We start from the raw sequence: 18,823 nt of genomic DNA on the forward strand, positions 1-18,823 counted from the left end.
CTGCCATCGATCATGAGACGCAGCTCAATGGCAGAGGCGCTAAAAAGGAAAATATGCATGCTGAGAACCGAGGCTTGTGCCTTTGACATCCACACAGGTGCTATGCGACAAACACCATAAACATCCTCAATGCACAGATGAGAGGCGGTGGCCCGCAGAGCCCAAGGCTCTGGCCCGAGTCCAGTACTGACCCTCTCTCCCTCTCCATTCAGCCACATTCAGTAGTAGAGTGCTGCTATCCCCATGTTCCAATTCCTTAGGAATTTCTGGGTCTTTCCCTCTAGGTAAAAGAATTGAGGGAGGAAGGAACATTCTGAGTCCCCTTTCCCTGCCTCTTTATCCCAGCTTTCTGCCAGGTCAGCTTTGCTACCTGAACCGAGCCATTCCACCAAGGGTGGGGGTGGGGGGCGCTCAGGCAAGCAGGCAAAAGTGACCACAAGTGTGCGGTTGCCAAGGAGACGCTGCCAAGTCTGATTTGGGCCAAACCAAATGCCCTCCTTTGCAAAGAAAGCTCTGAGAACAAGTGTGGACATGTCCTCCCTTAGAAAGGAACAGTTTGAATACGGCCAAGTTCTTTAAACATTTTTTTTTGGACACGTTGTTTTTAAGTTAACATTTTATTTAGGATTTAGACTTACCTGAAGGTAGCCTGCGGTCCAGAGTTCCCATATGCTCTGCACCCAGTTTTCCCCCTATTGTGAACATCTTACATCATCGGTCACATTTGTTATAACTAAGAAATGGGGGTGCCTGGTGGCTCATTCAGCTCAGATTGTGATCCCAGGGTCCTGGAATTGAGTCCCACATCGGGCTCCCTGCTCAGTGGAGGGTCTGCATCTCCCTCTGCCTGCTCTTTCTGCTGTTCCCTCTGCTTTAGCTCTCTCTCCCTCTGACAAATAAATAAATTAAATAAATCTAAAAAAAGAAAAAGAAATGGACGTCGGTACGATGCTGAGAACCAGCCTCATTCAGATGTCACCATTCTTCCTTTTGTGTCCTTTCTATGGTCCAGGACCCAGTGGGGTTCAGGGAACGCTGCGGGGTTCCCTGTGGTCTGAGACAGTCTTTCCTTGTTGCTCATGACCTTGGCAGTCTCGGAGAGGGCTGACTGGCCATCCTGCAGGATTGCCCCCCATCTGGGTCTGTCTGATGTTTTTCATGGTTTTCTCGTGATGATCCCAGGGTTATGGGTTTCATTCCAGTTCTATCAATTTGGACAGCCCCCCTTTGGGGAGAGACTATCAAAAATTACTGTAAGAGAGGCAGGCACCTGAGTGGCTCAGTGGGTTAAAGCCTCTGCCTTCGGCTCAGGTCATGATCCCAGGGTCCTGGAATTGAGCCCCGCAGCGGGCTCTCTGCTCAGCAGGGAGCCTGCTTTCCCCTCTCTCTCTCTGCCTGCCTCTCTGCCTACTTCTGATCTCTATCTGTCAAATAAATAAAATCTTTTTAAAAAATTACTGAAAGAAGCTTTATGCCTTTGTCAAAGGGAACTGAAAAAAATCACCCATTCTGCCACCTCCCTGACACACCCACGCTTATAATCTCCAGGTTGTGGATCTGAGGTGGGGTATTCGGAGCACGGAGGCCACTGATCACATGACCACAGAACTCTGCTTGGAGGAGCTCGACCGGTGTCGGAAAACATCCATAGGGCCTGCCTTTGTCGTGAGTCTCTTGGGAGCAATGGGTTGGTGCTTGCTTCTCATTCCTGCCCTGACACATGGCTCCTACCCACTAGCCAAACCCATCGGTGGAGGGATGTGGCTGGCATTTCTGCTATAGTACCTAATCTCCCTTGCCTGCCCATGGCAAACATTGCTAATCGATCACAGTACTCATTTTCCACCCAGCTACCTGGGATCCAGACATGAACAGCCAAGTGGAAGCAACCAATGAGTGGGAGGGCAAGGAGTAGAATCTTAGAATTTGCTTTGGACCTACCCCCCCAGCTTTCCCACCTCATCCACTTCATATCTGTGGAATTTGGGGATCCTGGAAAAGCATAGGGATATTGGGAATTCTTTTCTTCCGTTTGCTTCATACTGTCGAGAGCAACCTCTGTGGCATGGTCTAGAGCCTGCGTCAGGGCAAACTTCCTCCGACACTAGGTGGGACCAGTTTTTCCATGTTCCAGGGCATTCTCTCATCCCACCCCAACAGCACCCTCTCTGTGCCCAAAACACCTCCCAGCCCACAATTAGTGGTTTGAGCTACGATCGGCAAATGCTATTCCACTGTCCTGATTTACTCCACCACCAAGTTCCAGATACATCCAAGAACTATGACATTCGAGCTCATAAACCCTCGAGCAGGGGTCAGCAAACTGCAGCCTTTGGGGCAACTCTGGCCCATTGCCTGTTTTTGTAAATAAAGCTTAGTTGGCACTCAACCATACTCCTTCATTCACATATCATCCATGGCTGCTTTCCGGCTATGCACAGAGACCCAAGTAGCTGTAGCAGAAGCTACCTGGTCTGCAAAGCTGGAAAGATTGGTTATCTGACCTTTTCCCAGGAAAAGTTTGCTGACCTCTGTCCTAAAATGTGTAGAGGGAAAAAGTTAGGAAAGTATCTTTGCCCAAAACACCGTAGTCACAAAGAAGCTTTGAGGAGTTCTGAATAAAAAGAAAACTCCCCCCAGAACCTCTCCAGGAGACAAAGGAGAGCGTAGGCGTGATCCCCATTATAAAAGATGCTTTCTAGGGAAATAAAGAGAAGTATGTAAGTGCTTGGTTTCAGAATCGCCCTGGCTAACCCAGTCGCCACAAAGCACACGAGGCAAATTTAGAGGTAGATAAATGAAAATCAAGTAGGATTCAGATTTAAGTTCCTCAGTCCCACCAGCCACGTCGCAATGGCTTCGTAGCCCCATGTGGCAACTAGCCACCACATTGGACAACACAGATGGGCACACTTTCAACGCTGCCGAAGGTTCTAGTGCAGCCTTAGAGATGAGACCCCCCGCCCCCGCCAAAGAAACTAAGCGTACGTGTGAGAAGCTTTCTTTACTATGTGTGAAGTTCGATCAATAGACGCAAGCTTCCTTTTTCAGTCTTTTGCTCTATGCTTTTCTTTGTCTGTTGGCACCGCTTTTTTTTTTTTTTTTTTTTTTTAACTTCTCCCGGTTTTATGGAGATGTTTTTGCCATCCAGCAACGTGTAAGTTTCCAATGGGCAGCGTTAATGATTTGACTTACTTCTATTATGAGAGGATGGTCACAGTAAGTTTAGTTAATATCCATCATTTCCTATAGATACCAAAGAGAGAGAGAGAGAGAAAGGAAAAGATGGGTTTTTTTCCTTCTGATGAGAGCTCTCAGGAGATTTCAAATACACGTGCAGTGGCATCCACTGTGGTCCTCGTGTTGTACATTATATCCTCAGTCCTTGTCTATCTTGTAACTGGAAGCTGGTGCCCTTTGAACCTCTCTGCCTCAATTATTACTGCTTTCAAATGCATCCTAGGGTTTGGCGGGCTCTCCCCTCCTCCTTGTGTATCTCCTTCATGCATTTCCCCCCTCCCCAACCTTCCAATTTTGTTCTCCAAATGAGCCTGACGATTGATCATTTTGTGGATTTTCAAAAAAAAAAAGGGTGGGGGGGGGAAGAAATTTTCTAAAGAAAAATGGGCGATGGGGAAAAAAAGGAACTCCTGGAGGAATTCGATTTTGCAACCCAAATTGCAGGCAGTGAAAAGCACAACGCAGCTTCCAGGTGGCATGGGGGACGGGATGATGATCTCTGAGCTTCCCCCAGGCCCGACTGGCCCGGGGACCTTGCTCGTCCTTCCAGAAGGGCTCCTTGGGCCGTCGGCTGACCTCTACCAGCTTCCTGCTTTGCTCGTGAACCAGGCATCTCCCCTCTGTCCCCTGATGGTCACGGCATCCTTCTCCTTCAGTGGCTCCAAGTGGGGGGTCTTCCCGTGGAGATCAGAGCTGTGCTACAGCCCTTGGAGAGGCGTCTCTCTGGTAAATAAGTCATTAGGCAGTGCAAGTAGCAGAGGACGGTTCCCCAGGTACTTCCTTTAGAGGTTCTGGCTCTCCTGGGTCCCCTGCATCTCCAACGTCTCCAGAGAGTTGCTCCTGGTGGCTCCTGACCTTTTTCTTTCAAGCTCTTCTGTTCTTGCTCCGGTCCCTCAGGCGGTAACACTTTCCACCTTGTCTCCCGCCTAAGATCTGTGGTTTGTGGTCGGCAGGCTTCTCCAACTTCCCTCACTGCTCCAAGGCTGATGCTCTGGGAAGGACCCCAGAGAACGGCCTCGTGTTCAACCTCCCATCATCACAGGCTCCGTGCATCCAGGTTTCCTCAGTGTACACCCCTAGAATATTCTGCTACAACCCAGTGAAGAGGGGAAGGGTGATTACTTCCATTTTATGTTGAAACTCAAGACGTCAGGCTCAGGGTCCTAGACCTCCTCTAGCCTAATTCTCCAGCATTCCAGTTTGTATCTTCTGTTGGGGCAGAGAGACAGCCTCCTAGGTTCTTAGCATTAAGACTAGAGTCTTTAAAAAAAAAAAAAAGACCAAAGTCTTAGGACCTTATCACCCCCAGCCCCCGCAAAATCTTGCCCATGGGGATGACCTTCTGTTTTGTTCCAATTTTAGTATATGTGCTGCCAAAGTAAACACAGGGATGGCTTTATGTTTCACCACTGCCCCCTCCTCAAGCCCCTCCCTCGCCCCAGCTTTCCTGCTCTAGCTCTTTGGAGCCACTTCCTGCCACAGGACCTTTGCATGTGCTGTCCCCTCTGTCTGCAAAGCACTCTGACCAGTGCATCCTTTCTCATATCTTATTCTTCAGCTCAGTCCTTAAATCTAAATAAAGGCAGGGTCTGCCCTATACCTTTGAGACCCACCTGCCCTCAGGGACCATATCATAGCATGAGATTTGGGCAGGGCCAGTGGAGGCCTTAGCTCTTGCCGCAGCTTTATTTCTGGGACAAGCCAGTGCCTACATATGAGATGCTGTAGCTTTTCTCTCCCTCTTCCCATCTCTATTAAGGACCCTTAGGGTTGCATTTAGGGCTCTGATAATACAAGATAATCTCCCCAGCTCAAAATCCTTCACGTAATCACATGTGCAAAGACCTTGGTGCTAGTAATGTTCTCCAGAGAGAACCGAGAGGATATATATAGAGAGAGACATAAGAGGAGATTTATGACAGGAATTGCCTCACACCGTTAATGGAAGCCGAGAAGTTCCACCATCTTCTGTCTATAAGCTGGAGAACCCAAAAAGCAGGTGGTGTCATTCAGTTGTAGGGCCTGATAATCGGGGGGCTGGAGATGCAAGTCCTGATCTGAGTCCCAAAGCCTGAGAACCAGAACGCTGATGGCCAAGCACGGGTGACCACGTATGTCTCAGCTCAAGCAGAGAGAGGGAATTCATCGTTCCTCACTTCGTTTTGGTTTGGTTTGGTTTGGGTTTGGTTTTTCGGGTCCTCTTGGGGCCGCTGGTAGATTGGATGGTGTCCCCTGCCTCGGGGAGGGCTGTCCGCCTCACTCCAGAGACACTGTCATAGGCACATTCAGAAATCATATTTGACCAGCGATCTGGGCCTCCCTCATCCCAGGGAAACTGACACCTAAAAATAACCATCACAACCCTTTTCCATATAAGGTGTGTTCACAGGGGCCAGGGAAAAGTGGCTATCTTTGGGGTCCCATCATTTGGCTTTCATGGAGGGTTTTCCCAGCAAAAGATTCCTTAATACTTAGGCACGATCAGATTCAAAATGCACCTGTCTGATGTCCCTCGCTCTCAGGGACCTTCACACGCAGGTGCTCTGAGGCTCTAGCCTGAACTTCTTAATGTACCCATCAGTGTGGCATGTCGGGGGCTCAGGGCCTCTCACTGAGGGTCATAGAGCTAAGCACCCAAGCCGAGATTTGAACCTGTGCCCCTTCTCTCTGCCAGGCCCTCTTAGGTGACCAGTACGGCCCCTGTCCAGTCCCCACGCTGATCGAGGAGAAGGAGTGGGAAGCTCTGAGAGCCCAGCTGACCTCCAGGCCACGGGACTTGGAGCTGGTGGCCCGACGCTTCCGGAGGGACGAGAACGCAGTGCCGCCCACCTACCTGCTGCAGGCGCTAGGCGCCACGGAGACCCACGGGCCCGAAGAGGCCACACTGACCTCTGTGCTGCGCTCCGGAGCCCAGGAGGCTCGGAGGCTGGGCCTCATCACCCAGGAGCAGTGGGTCCACTACCACTGGTCAGGTGAGGCTGCCGAGACGCCCCTCAGAGTCCACAGGAAGTGCCCCGTGTTCAAAAACCCACATCTCATACTGTCCAAATGCCATAGCCTGCCCTTCGGTAAATGTCAGCCTAGCCCAGCTCCTGGGTCCGTGGTTCCGCATGAGGGTATTGTCCTGATCCCAGAGTTCAGCCAGGTCCTGGTTAATTCTCTGTCTCTTAGGACCCTCCTTTCCTCTCCCCCTCCAGCTCCCTCTCCTCTTCTCCCTGGGAGACTCCTGGACCTGAGGGAAGGCTTCTAAGATGACCACCATCCTGGTTTGTCAGGGACTTTTAGGGCTAAACCCAGATAGTCCGGGAAAAACTGGAACAGGGGTCACCTTATGTTCGGCCCGGGAGTCAGCCCCTGCTGGGGACGCTGAGTCCTCCAACCTGCCTGCCCCTGCCTCAGAGGTGGAAACTGAGGCACAAGAAGGGGTCTCCTTCACCTGAGGTGGGAAATAGGGATTTGACCAGAGTCCATCACCCAGCTCCCATCTGGCCTCTTACCTCCCACCTCTAGCCTCAACCTCTGGTTCTTCTATCCCCCACACTGGCTACCAGAAAGATTTTTTTAAAAATGCAGTGTTTCCAGGGTGCCTGGGTGGCTCGTCCGGTTAAGTGTCCGACTCTTGGTTTAGGCTGGGTTCATGATTACGAGGTGTTGAGATCAAGCCCCGTGTCGGGCTACGTTCTGAGTGTGGAGCCTGTTTTTCTCCCTCTGCCCCTCCCCCAGCTCATGCTCTCTCGCTCTCAAATCAATCAATCAATCTTTTTTAAAAAAAAGGGCAATGTTGCCAAGCCATTTCCCCACTGCTTCCCGCCAGCAAGAAACAGATCATGATCATTCACGCCAGCAAGAAACAGATCATGATCGTTCGGTATATCAGATATGCCCGTTTATAGCACCAAAACTACCACATACGAATTTCTCTAACCAAAAATATTAAAACATGAACTCATTTGGTCCACATATTAAATATATGGATTTATATTATGAACATAATAAACACATTGATGTGTTTCAAGATATGGAATATAGTAATTTATGCCAATAGGATTTTAATTGAACTAAAATGTGTTGATTATTATCTATTATATATATTAATTCTAGTAATGACACATCAATTTTTAAAAATTAGCTTTTTATTCGGGGCTAATTTTAGATTTGCACAAAGCACAGAGTCTCTGTATGTTCTTCAGACAGAGAAATTAATATCCTATATGACCAAGTGCATTTGCCGAAATTAACATCAGCCCATGACGAGTAACTAGACTCCAGCCTTTACTGAGAGTCCGTGGGTTTTCCCGTTTATGTTTTTCTGCCCCAGGATCCCGTCCAGGCTCTCACATGAGCTTAGTTATCACATCTCGGGTTCCACTGTGACAGTGTCTCAGCCTTTCCCTGTTTTTCGTGACTTTGACCATTTTGAAGAGCGCTGGCCACATCCTTTGCAGAATGTCCCTCAGTCTGGGCTTGTCTGGTGTTTTCTCATGCTTGGAGGGGGCTGTACGTTTCTGGAAGACCGTGGAGGTGAAGTTCCTTCCGTATCCCATCATATCAGGGTTACCTGATGCCCACCTGACATCCCAGGAGACGCTAACCCAATACTTGGGTTAAGATGATGAATGACATATCGATTTTGAGTACAGCGTTTATCTGACTAATAATGCTAATGGCTCCCATTTATTAAGTGCTTACCGTGCTGCTATGCCTTGCTCTGTGACATGCGCTAATTGCTTTCACAGTGATATCTGCCATTAGGACTGTAGTCAGCGTCTGGGGTCTGCGCTTTGGGATGGACCTGGACTTGCCATCCAGCCTTGCGCTCTCCTGGCTGTCCTGACTTCTGGCAGGTTCAGAGCCTCAGTTTCCTCATGTGTAAAATGGAACCAGTCCGAGGTAGTAGTACATCACGGAGTTGTTGTGGGGATCTTGTCCTGTGATCTAATCCCAGCCATGATCTCATACGATCAGACCTAGCCCAGGTCATGATCTCAGGGTCTTGAAATCGAGCCCTGTGCAGGCTCTGCGCTCAACACGGAGACTGCTTGAGATTCTCCCTCTCTCTCTCTCTCGTTCTCTCTCCCTCTCTCTCCCCCTGCCCCTCTCCTGTGCTCTTTCCCTCTCTTTCTCTCAAAATAAACAGATTTAAACAAAAAGAATTCCCGCTTGAAAGAACAAACAGAAACTCATAAAAGTAGCAGAAAAGCACAAAGCCGTGCTAGCAACACTGTCTTCAGAACATATCTCCAGGCCCCTTTTTCAGTTTTCCTCTTTTCAGCCTTTTTATTTGGAAATAGAGAGTCACAGGAAGTTGCCGGGGCAGGGGGTGGGGGGGAGGCAGGGGGAAGGTAGGAAGTAATTCCAAAGGTATAGCATCTTGCAAAACTAAAGTACAATAGTACAACCCAAACGTGGACATTGTGACAACCAAACAAAGCATCACTTTTTAAAAAAGATCTTATTAATGTATTCATAAGAGACAGGGAGAGCAAGAGAGGCGGAGGGAGAAGCAGGTCCTCCAAGGAGCAGGGAGCCTGGTGCGGGACTCGACCCTAGGACCCTGGGATCATGACCTGAGCCAAAGGCAGAAGCTTAACGGGCTGAACCACCCGGACGCCCCAGACAAAGCAACACTTTTCCAAACATGCACTTACATGTGCGCTTCTGTATTTCATGCTAAGAAATTTTCACACCTGTGTAGCTTCGGATAACTGCCACAGTTCGTACGTGGGACTATTTCCTCACTGCAGAGACACCCCCCAATACCCTTTCAGGGTCACCCCAGCCCTCCCCTCGGTCCCCAGCTCCTGGCAACCAGTCATCCGTCTCCATCCCTATAATTTGCTACTTCATGATCTTATAGGATGGGATCACACAGTATACAACTTTTGGAGATTGGCTTTGTTCCTTCGGCATATCGAGCCCAGCTTTCCACAAGCACTGTTTCATAGAAGATCCTGCCAGCTGCCTCATCAAGGTTACACTAGGACAGGGACGCCTCGGTGGCTCAGTCAGCTGGGCATCTACCTTCGGCTCAGGTCATGATCCCGGGATTCTGGGATCAAGTCCCAGGACCAGGCTCTTTGCTCAGCAGGGAGCTTGCTTCTCCCTCTACCTGCTGCTCCCCTTGCTTGTGCTCTCTCTCTCTCTTTGACAAATAAATAAAATCTTAAAAACAAAACAAAGCAAAAAAAGATTAAACTAGGATACCCAAGTTACGGGAGAGGAAACTGGCTCAGAGAGATGCAGTGATTTGACCAAGGTCACATAGACCTGTGACCTTGGTCACATGGACGGAGTAGATGGTCTTGCATTGATTAATGCTGAGCTGTGTTCCAGAAGGATCCCAAGTCAGGACTATTAGTTGCCTTTATCCCTGACTTCCATCCAAGGGCCTGAGAGGGGTGCGGTGTCACTCCAAGGAAGGCTTTTCAGTGGCTCTTATCTCTGGCTCTGAGACCGAATCCTGTCTCCAAGGAAGCCTGACTCACTCAGCTCCAGAGACCTGGGAGCCTCTGCTGAGCCCAGGGCAGCTTAAAAAATAACTCCTCAGGTCTGGCTGCTATTTCAAAACAGTGGCCTCCAAGGAGAAATCAGTGTCTGCTCTTGGCTCTGGAAAATACGGGTCCTCAGAGCAGCCGCTTCATGCTCTGGGACAGGGGTCAGCCCACCAGGGCCCAACGGCAAAACTCGGCCCACTGCTTGTTTTCATAAATAAGGTTTTATTGGAACACATTCCACATATTAGTTTGCATGTTGTCTATGGCTGTTTCCACGCTACAGCAGCAGAGTTGAATAGCTGTAATGGAGACCATTCGACCTGGGACACCTAAAATATTCACTATCTGACCTTTTGCGGAAAAGTGTGCCGATCTTTGCTCTCAGCCTCTAGGCTCATTAAAAACTTTCTCCCTGGGAGCGCCTGGGTGGCTCAGTGGGTTAAAGCCTCTGCCTTCACCTCAGGTCATGATCTCAGAGTCCTGGGACAGAGCCCCGTGTTGGGCTCTCTGCTCAGCGGGGAGCCTGCTTCCTCCCCTCCCCTGCCCTCTGCCTGCCTCTCTGCCCACTTGTGATCTCTGTCAAATAAATAAATAAAATCTTAAAAAAACAAAAACTTTCTCCCTGGCCCGCATGCCTTCGAAGCAACTTTCTGTGGCCTCAAATGCCCTGCTTGCCCTAGTCTGCCCAGGACAGGCAGATATTCTCTTCTGCTGTCTGTCCATTTATTCACTAAGACGAGAACAACCACTCCACAAAGGCAACAGGGACCTTTGGGCATTTTTCTCACTGCTCGATGCCCCAGTATGGAGAGCAGAGACTGGCACAAGTGGGAGCTCAGTAAATGTTTGTTGAATGAATGTGTGATGACGGAGGCACCCAAAACTGACAACACTGGATTTTTTTTCTAATTGAAGTGAAATTCACATGACATGAAATTAACCGTTTTAAAATAAATGCTTCGGTGGCATTTAATGCATTCACGATGTTGTGCAATCACCACCTCTATCTAGTTCCAGAGCGTTTCCATCAACCCCAGAGAATTTCTGTATTCATTAACGGCCACTCTCCTTCCTTTTCCCCCAGCCCCCGGCAACGACATTCTGCCTCTACGGCTTTGCCCGTTCTGAATGTTTCGTGTACATGGAACCAGACAGTGTGGGGCCTCCTATGTCTGGCCTCTCTCATTCAGCGCGATGTTTCCAAGGTTCATGTGCGCTGTAGCATGAATTGAGGCTACTTTCTTTTTCATGGCTGAGTACTAGTCACTCGTAGGGATAGATCACACTGTGTTTATCCACTCATCATTTGAGGGCCCGTTGGGTTGTTTCCACCTCTGGGCTACCATGGATGGTACTGCTGTGAATATGGGTCCACATACAACTGTTTGCCTATGTCTTCAGCTCTTTGGGGTCCGTACCCAGAAGTGGCTATATGGAAACTCCGTATTTAACTTTTTGAATTTGACGTTTATGATGGGGCTTCTTCTCACATACAACCTCTGTGCTGCCTATACCAAGGTTTCTTTGATTAATAATAGCTAAATCAGGGCTATTCTGGGCCCAGCCCCTGGACCGGAAGCCTCAGCAACACCTGGGAGCTTTTTGGAAACGCAAACTCATGGGACCCACCCACACCTGCTGAATCAGAACTCCTGGAGGCAGAGCCCAGCCGTATGGGTTTTTTGAGCACCCCCTGCCCCCAGGAGACTCTGGCAAACTATAGTCCTCTGGTCAAATCCGGCCCGCTGCATATTTTTGTTAATAAAGTTTTATTGGAACACACTTGAGTGCATTCGTTTGCATATCATCTGTGGTTATGCCGAGTGACTCCAGAACACATTAAGTGGGAGAACCAATGTCCCTACCTCCCAATTATGTCTCTCAAGTGTCTCCATTCCGGCCGCTGAGTACACAGTGATGACAACACTCTCTTCCCATCCCCCCCCCCCCCCACTTTTTCAGTCATCGAATGGGAGATAGACCGGGGCCTGCTGAGCTTGACAGATGGAGACCAGGGGGCGACTGTCTTCCTGAGAGAGATCCAAGACCTCAACAAGCACATCCTGGATGACTGCGCCCTCAAGATGGTGGACCGGCTCGCAGACGGCTGCCTGGACACGGATGCCCAGAACCTTCTCGGTGGCCTCAAGGGACGCATTGCCGACACCCAACCCGGAGTCATTAAGACCCACCACCTGCCATGGAGCCGAGACCTGGTGAACCCCAAAAACAAGGTGCATGCTCGGTACCTGAAGGAGCTGGGGGAGCAGTTTGTGGCCAGGGCTAACCACCAGGTCCTTGAGCACCTCCGGGAGCTGGAGACGGGCCGGCAGGAGCTGGCGTGGCTCTACCAGGAGATCCGCCACCACATGGCGCTGAGCGCCGAGGCCACCCGGACCTTTTGCGGGCGCCGGGAGCTCCTGGCCCAGCTAGGGCAGCGGCTCCGGCAGAGCGACAGCCATCCCCACTCACCCCTGGTGCTTTTTGGACCCCCAGGCATCGGAAAGACAGCTCTGATGTGCAAACTAGCAGAGCAAACTTCAGGACTGCTTGACCGCAAGACGGTAACCGTCCTGCGGCTTCTGGGGACGTCACAGATGAGCTCCGATGCCCGGGGCCTGCTCCCAAGCCTCTGTTTCCAGCTCTGCCTGGCCTACGGGCTGCCCCTGCCCCCGGCCCAGGTCCTGGAGGCCCATGCCAGGGTGGTCCAGCTTTTCCACACCCTCCTCCGCACTGTCTCCTGCCGAAACTTTGAGTCCCTGGTGATCCTGCTGGACTCCGTGGATGATGTGGATTCCATCTGCCGGGCCCGGAGGGTTCCCTGGCTGCCCCCCACATGCCCGCCGAGGGTCCACCTCATCCTCTCAGCCTGCTCGGGGCAGCAGGGGGTTCTAGACACCCTGCGACGGACACTGCCAGACCCAGAGGCCTTCTGGGAGGTGAAACCCCTCTCTGGAAACCAAGGGCAAGAGATGATCCAGACCCTGCTGGCAGCTGCGAGGAGGACGCTGAGCCCGGAGCAGAGGGAGCTGCTCTGGGCCAGCCTCCCAGAGTGTGGCCACCCAGGGCGGCTGAGGCTGGCCTTCGAGGAGGCCCGGAAATGGGCCTCCTTCACCATCCCTGCCCCTCTGGGCTCCACGGCGAAGGAAGCTATGCACCAGCTGTGTGCCCGCCTGGAGCAGACGCACGGGCAGCTCCTGGTGGCCCACGTGCTGGGCTACCTCGCTTCTTCCCGGTAAGTCTCTATTGTCTACACCCTTTATAACTAGGACAGAATGTGTGCATTTGCCCCTCAGGGCCCCGAACAGAAACGTCCTCTCTCATAGTCCTGGAGGCCAGAGTCTGAAGTCAAGGCATGGGCGTGGCCACGCTCCCTCTGAAGGCACCACAGGGGACGCTGGTCTAGGCTTTTCTCTTTGTTTCTGGCATCACCAGCAACCCTTGGCCAGGGGACACACCCCTCCTGCCGCTGCCTCTGCCCGTCTTGTGGCATCCTCCCTGTGGACCTTCCTGTCCCATTTTCCTCTTGTAAGGACAACACTCCCCGGCTCAGGGCCCATGGTGCTCCAGGAGGAGCCCCACATGCGCTGACTGCCCCTCTCAAGAAGGTTCTCAGATAACGTCACCTTCACCCGGGCTGGGGGCAGTTTGTAGAGTGTCCCTCCGTCGGGGTTGTTCTGATGTTTCCTCGTGATCGCATTTGGGTTGAACCTGAGTAACGCTCAGCCCTTCTTGGGCACGGATTTTCCCCTCCTGTCATAAATCTGCAAGCTCCCCTCTGTATTTAATACGCCATACTATGGGGAGAGCTCAGAAAAAACCTTTTAAAGCCAAATCCTCTGAAGGATTGCCCACCAGCACACATCTACACTTCATCCCAATCTTGTCGCGTGGGAATCAGCAAAAAAGCAAATAGGAAAATCCAACTTTAGTGTGTTCCTAGAGCTTGAAGGACTGAATGCTTACACCTGCTGCTCAGCCCAGAGAAAGTCTCAGGGTGGCACACTGTGACGTCATGATGGTCAGGAACTGCTGCTCAGAGATGTCCGGGAGATGAGTGAGAAATAAGGAGCAGGAGAGAGGAGTGTGTCCATCACACACCCAATAGCCAGACTCTGGACCCTCAGGAGGGTGGGATGGAGGCCAATTAGCAGACATACCGCCCCAGAACCACCACTGAAGCCCATCATCAGAAATGCCGGGCTAGCTGGTTTTGCCTCGTTCTGGTTTCATGGGCAGGTTTTTCTTCCAGACCTTTGTCCTTTGCCCTGTATCAGTCAAGATGGTGGTGATCAGACCAGGGAGAGTGGCTTTTTGTTTGTTTTTGTTTGTCAGGCACAGACATGCTAGTGCGTAAGAAGTAAGGGCTTTGTGTCAAGGCCATGGGAAGAGCTCAGGGGATCCAGGACCACCCACCCAACTGCTGACTCCAAGGGGGGGCATACCCCAGATCTCACGCCATACTCCAGATTTTGTGACCGGTGCCCTCAGAGTGGAGGCTGGGCCTGAGTTCTGTAGGACTACAAAGACGGACTGGGGAATGTTCCAGGGGGAAGGGGTGGACTTTCAGGCCAACCCTGCTGCAATCCACAGGGTGGAGGCAGGTTGTCATGGGAACCAGAAAGCCATGAGAATCAGGACAGTTTCTCTGTCCTCTGGATGGATGTCCCAGACATCCTCTGGCCCTCTGGGTCCTCTCTGCCCCTTGGCTTCGGTTCTGGACTCTTCCTTTGTTCTACTTGCCTCGAGCTTCTACTGGCATCATTAGCTCCCATTTCAGAGACCTGGCAACCTCCTACTGGCTCCTTCTTGAGTCCTGATTCCAAAATCTGGGAAGACACAAGTAATCAACCTCCTCGGTCCCACGTCTGGTTTGATGAGTAAAGCCAAGGGCCTCGCGGGGTGTCAGACCAGCCATCCCGGGGACTGATGTGGCAGGTGGTTTAGGGAGGGACCATGCAGGGGTGGTGAGTTACCTCAGGTTCCAGGAAAGACATCGTGCTTCCCCACGCAGTCTGTGTGCTGGGATGGTGCCCTAGCTCTCGGGGCAGGTCTGAGTCCTTCTAGGCCAATGGTTCTTGCCTGGGGAGGGTCTGCGCCCAGGGTTCCCTTGGCCAGATCCGGGGACATTTTCAGTTGTCGCAGCTTGGGGGTGATGCTGCTGGCATCTAGTGAGCGGAGACCAGGGATGCGGCTAAAAGCCTTACAATGCACAGAACAGTCCCCACTGCAAAGGGTGATCCGACCCCAAATGCCAGCGGTGCAGGAGGCTGAGGGAGGAGCCTTGCACTCTCCCCCGCTTCTCTATCCGGCGCCTGGCAACCATTAACCTACCTTGTGACTTTTTGGATCCTGCTCTAAACGTTTCAAGTTTATCATACACTGTGCGGGATCTCTTTCACTTAGCTACTGTTTCCCAGGCTGATCTGTGTTGCACTGTGTGTCCCGACTTTGTTTCTTTCTGCGGCCAAAGAACATTCCATTGTATGGATACACCCCTGCCTTCGTCCATTTGAGCTGCTGTAACAAAAACACCATGGCGGGAGCGGGGGCTTCTACACAATTTATCTCTCTGGAAGGCTGGGGAGTCCAAGGTCAAGGTGCCTGGCAAATACAGTGTCTGGTGAGAGCTCGCTCCTTTGTTCACAAATGGGCATCTTTTTGCTGTGTCCTCACATGACAGAAGGGATCAGGAAGCTCCTTGGGGTTCTAAGCCCACCCATGAAGTTCCACTTTGATGACCTAACCACCTCCCAGAGGCCCCACCTCCTGACACCATCACCTTGGGGATCAGGACTTCAGCCTGTGGATTTGGGGGAGACACATTCTCAGTCCATAGCAGAGCGTTTGGTTGATCCGCGCATCCGTTCCCGGACGTTTGGACTGTTGCCATCTTTTGGCTATTGTGAATTATGTTGCTCTGAACATGTGTGTACGAGCTGTGGTTTGAACCCCTGTCTGGAGTGAGATTTTAAAATCATAAATCTGACTCGGTTCCTGACCTGATTACGCCTTCCAGTGACTTCCATCGCTCTGAGAAAAGTATCCAGCCTCCTTACCAAGCCCGACTGGACCTGGCTGCCTTCTGCCCCGTGCTTGGAGCTCCCAGGCCCCAGATCTCATGCTGATCCCTTTCCTCCCACCCAGTCCCGGCTGCGGAGGGACTCACATCTTCCAAGAACCGTCCTCTCTCCAGCTCCCTCCCCCGACCTTGTAGCCCTTTTCCGTGGGTCATGGTTTATCTTCTTCCTCGTCACTGGTGTCACCGCTTCTTTGTGCTCTTCTTCTGTTATTTCCTACCTGGCTCTGTGGATGACAAGATAAGCTTCACGGGGGTCTAGCTCTCTGTCCCTCGGGAGTCAGCACGGTGGCTTGCACAGAGACGGCACTCCATGAATAATGTCTAAACAAACCTGCCGAAGGTCTGATGAGCCACTGACCTCCCGAGACCCGGCATCTGCTTCTCTGGGAATGAATGGACTGGCCTGGTTCCTCCCCAGAGGGCCCTGTACAGAGCCCCGATGCCGGGGAATTATGGGACTTCAGCTTCCTGGGCTTCCTCCCGCAAGCCTGCCGGATTGTTCCATCCGTAGCCGGTGGGACGAGTCACTGAACCTGAGCGGGAAAGGAGGGGACCCAAGCTTGATTTGTGCTGAAGGTGTGTCAAAGAGCAGGATCCTGAAGGAGGGGGTTTCTGAGGAGGCACAGGACCACACAGGGGTGCTGGCAGGTGGCTCCCAGGAATTCCGGTTTGGAGAAAACCGTGATATTACAGCTGGGATCGTCCAAGATGACTGATGTCACAGAAGAGCCCCCGGGGGGCACCCACCACGTTCTACACTAGAAAGCTGTGAGAGCAGATGTTCTACATGTAGATGGCGGGTCTTCCGATCAAAATGAAGATTCCCGTCCACGTCAGAGTTGAACACCATACGCAGGTTGCCCACAGAAGCCAGCCTCCCTCCCTCCCCTGCTCCGAAGGGCGCTCTGCTTGCCGTCCATCTGGATGAAAGGTGCAGGCAAATCCAGAGTTTCCAGTCCGATGCTCTTAGGTTTTAGGAAGTCCCTTGTGATCCAGCACCGAAACATCATCACCCCTCCCCTTTAGGGCTGCTTCCCTTCTCTCGCTCTGTCCTTTCTGGGGCCTGGAAACACGGCGAGGCTGGGGTGGGCACATTTTTTTTCTGCATTATTTTTCTAAGTTACTTCCTGTCCCCCTCCCTGAGCTGCCTGACTCAGGTGAGGCTGGGGAGAGGCTGATTCACGGCTCTGCAGGTGTGTGCGTGGAAGAAAAGAGCAGGAAGGGCGTACTCGATGGGCATGGCTGTAACTGGGTCTGAATGCCAACCCTGAGGGCGGACCCTTTGGTGACGGGCAGGATGCTGTGCGGCTGGCCACGTCTCCCCGTCCCTGGGTGTCTGCGCCCTCCGACCTCAGGAGACGCGGTGTGTCCCAGTGCCGATCCCTCCTCCCCGCAGGCATGGGCTGTCAGAGGCAGAGCTGAAGGACGTCCTGTCCCTGGACGACAAGGTCCTGCAGGCGGTGTACCAGGACTGGACCCCGCCCAGCAAGGAGCTGTTGCGTTTCCCACCCTTGATGTGGGTGAGGCTCCGCCGGGACTTGGGTCACTGCTTGGCCCGACGGCCCGTGGACGGCTTCACGCTCCTGGCCATCGCCCACAGGTGGGTCCGACATGGTGGAAGGGCCCTCTGGGCTTCTGGGAGTGAGGGCTCACTCCTCGAGGCTCCTCCTTTTTCCAGATCCTTCTTTTATCCCTCTTCATCATCAGTAGTCACTCCCCATCTCCCTACCTCTCTGCCCACAGCCCCTGTCTGGCACCCATGAATCCGCTAGAGAGCGGATTCGTGCATTGGCTTGTTCTAGACGTTTCATATAGATGGAACCACACAGCATGTGGCCGTTAGTGTCCGGCTGCTTTCCTCAGCATAAAGCTTCCAGGGTTCATCCCTGTTCTAGCGTCAATCAGGGCTTCGTTCCTTTCCATGGCTGAGTAATATCCCAGTGCACAGATGGGCTTCATTATGTTTGTTTATCCATTGACGGACACTTGGGTCCTTCCTTGGGCTTGTGATCAGCGCTGCACGAACACGTGAGCACAAATTTTCATTTGAACACCTGTTTTTTTTTTGTTTTTTTTTTTTTTTTTAATTCTGTTGGGTCTACACTCAGGAGTAAAGCCGTTGAGTCTTATAGTATCCTATTTTAAGTTTAACTTATTGAGGAACCCAGATGTTCCTTTTTAAACTAAATATATTTAAGGGGAAGAAAGAAAGATGGGCCAATTTATAAATGAATATTAGGTAACAAGTAGGACAGGTGGTTGCCAGCACCAGAGAACACCCGTCAGGTGGCTTAGGAGGCACCTGCATTTGGGAACAGCTTCCTGGAAGGCTGGTTCCCCCTCTGAGCTCACCCCCTCCCCCAGGCCAATGAGCCCATGTCCCCTCTCTGCAGGCAGCTGGCCGAGGTGGTCCAAGAGCGCTACCTGTCTGGGCCAGAGAGGGCCAAGAGGCACGGAGTCTTGGCTGACTTCTTCTCAGGAGCCTGGAGCCTGGGCACCAAGAAACTCATCACTCTGCCGCTGGTGGGGAAGCCCTTGAACCTGGACCGTAAGGTGAGGTGTCTGTCTGGGACCTCTGCTCTCTACCTGCAGGCCCACCTTGCTGTGCAAGACCAAGGCTGCCTGGCAAGGACCTCCTCGCTCTTTCCTTCTTTTCCACCCAGAATGCTCCTGACCTTCTTCCCTTTCCTTCCCCCAGAAAGCAGAATGTCCCCTCAGCCTCTGAGCATAATGGGGGTGGATGGGGAGCAGCTGATGAGGACTGTGCCTCCCACCCCCAATATTCCAGAGTAGGGAAGAATCCCAACATTCAGGAGTGTACAGAACTGCCCTGAACTCCTGACATCTCCTGCCCCTGGACCTTTGCACATGCCATTCCCTTGCCTAGGAATACCATTGTTTTCTAACTTGGTTCCCCAGACAGACTCCCATTTAAACTCTGAGACCCAGCTCCCAAGTTCTTCCTTCATCCCTGGCCCTGCCAGAGGTGGGCGTGAGTCATTTCTGT

General features: G+C 51.9%; 1 protein-coding gene across 4 annotated transcripts in view; it reads left to right on the top strand.

Moving 5' to 3' along the window:
* NWD1 (NACHT and WD repeat domain containing 1) overlaps positions 1–18,823 on the top strand; it is a 61,794-nt gene that overhangs the window by 6,858 nt on the left and 36,113 nt on the right. For all 4 annotated transcript variants that reach the window (XM_045989716.1, XM_045989715.1, XM_045989713.1 and 1 more), the window contains 5 exons: positions 1,549–1,665; positions 5,915–6,212; positions 11,697–12,969; positions 17,213–17,416; positions 18,210–18,369. In XM_045989716.1, the coding sequence (XP_045845672.1) occupies positions 1,549–1,665; positions 5,915–6,212; positions 11,697–12,969; positions 17,213–17,416; positions 18,210–18,369 (2,052 nt within the window). The remainder of the gene's footprint in view (positions 1–1,548; positions 1,666–5,914; positions 6,213–11,696; positions 12,970–17,212; positions 17,417–18,209; positions 18,370–18,823) is intronic.

This window comes from Meles meles, chromosome 20, assembly GCF_922984935.1.
Source record: "Meles meles chromosome 20, mMelMel3.1 paternal haplotype, whole genome shotgun sequence".
Lineage (NCBI taxonomy): Eukaryota > Metazoa > Chordata > Mammalia > Carnivora > Mustelidae > Meles > Meles meles.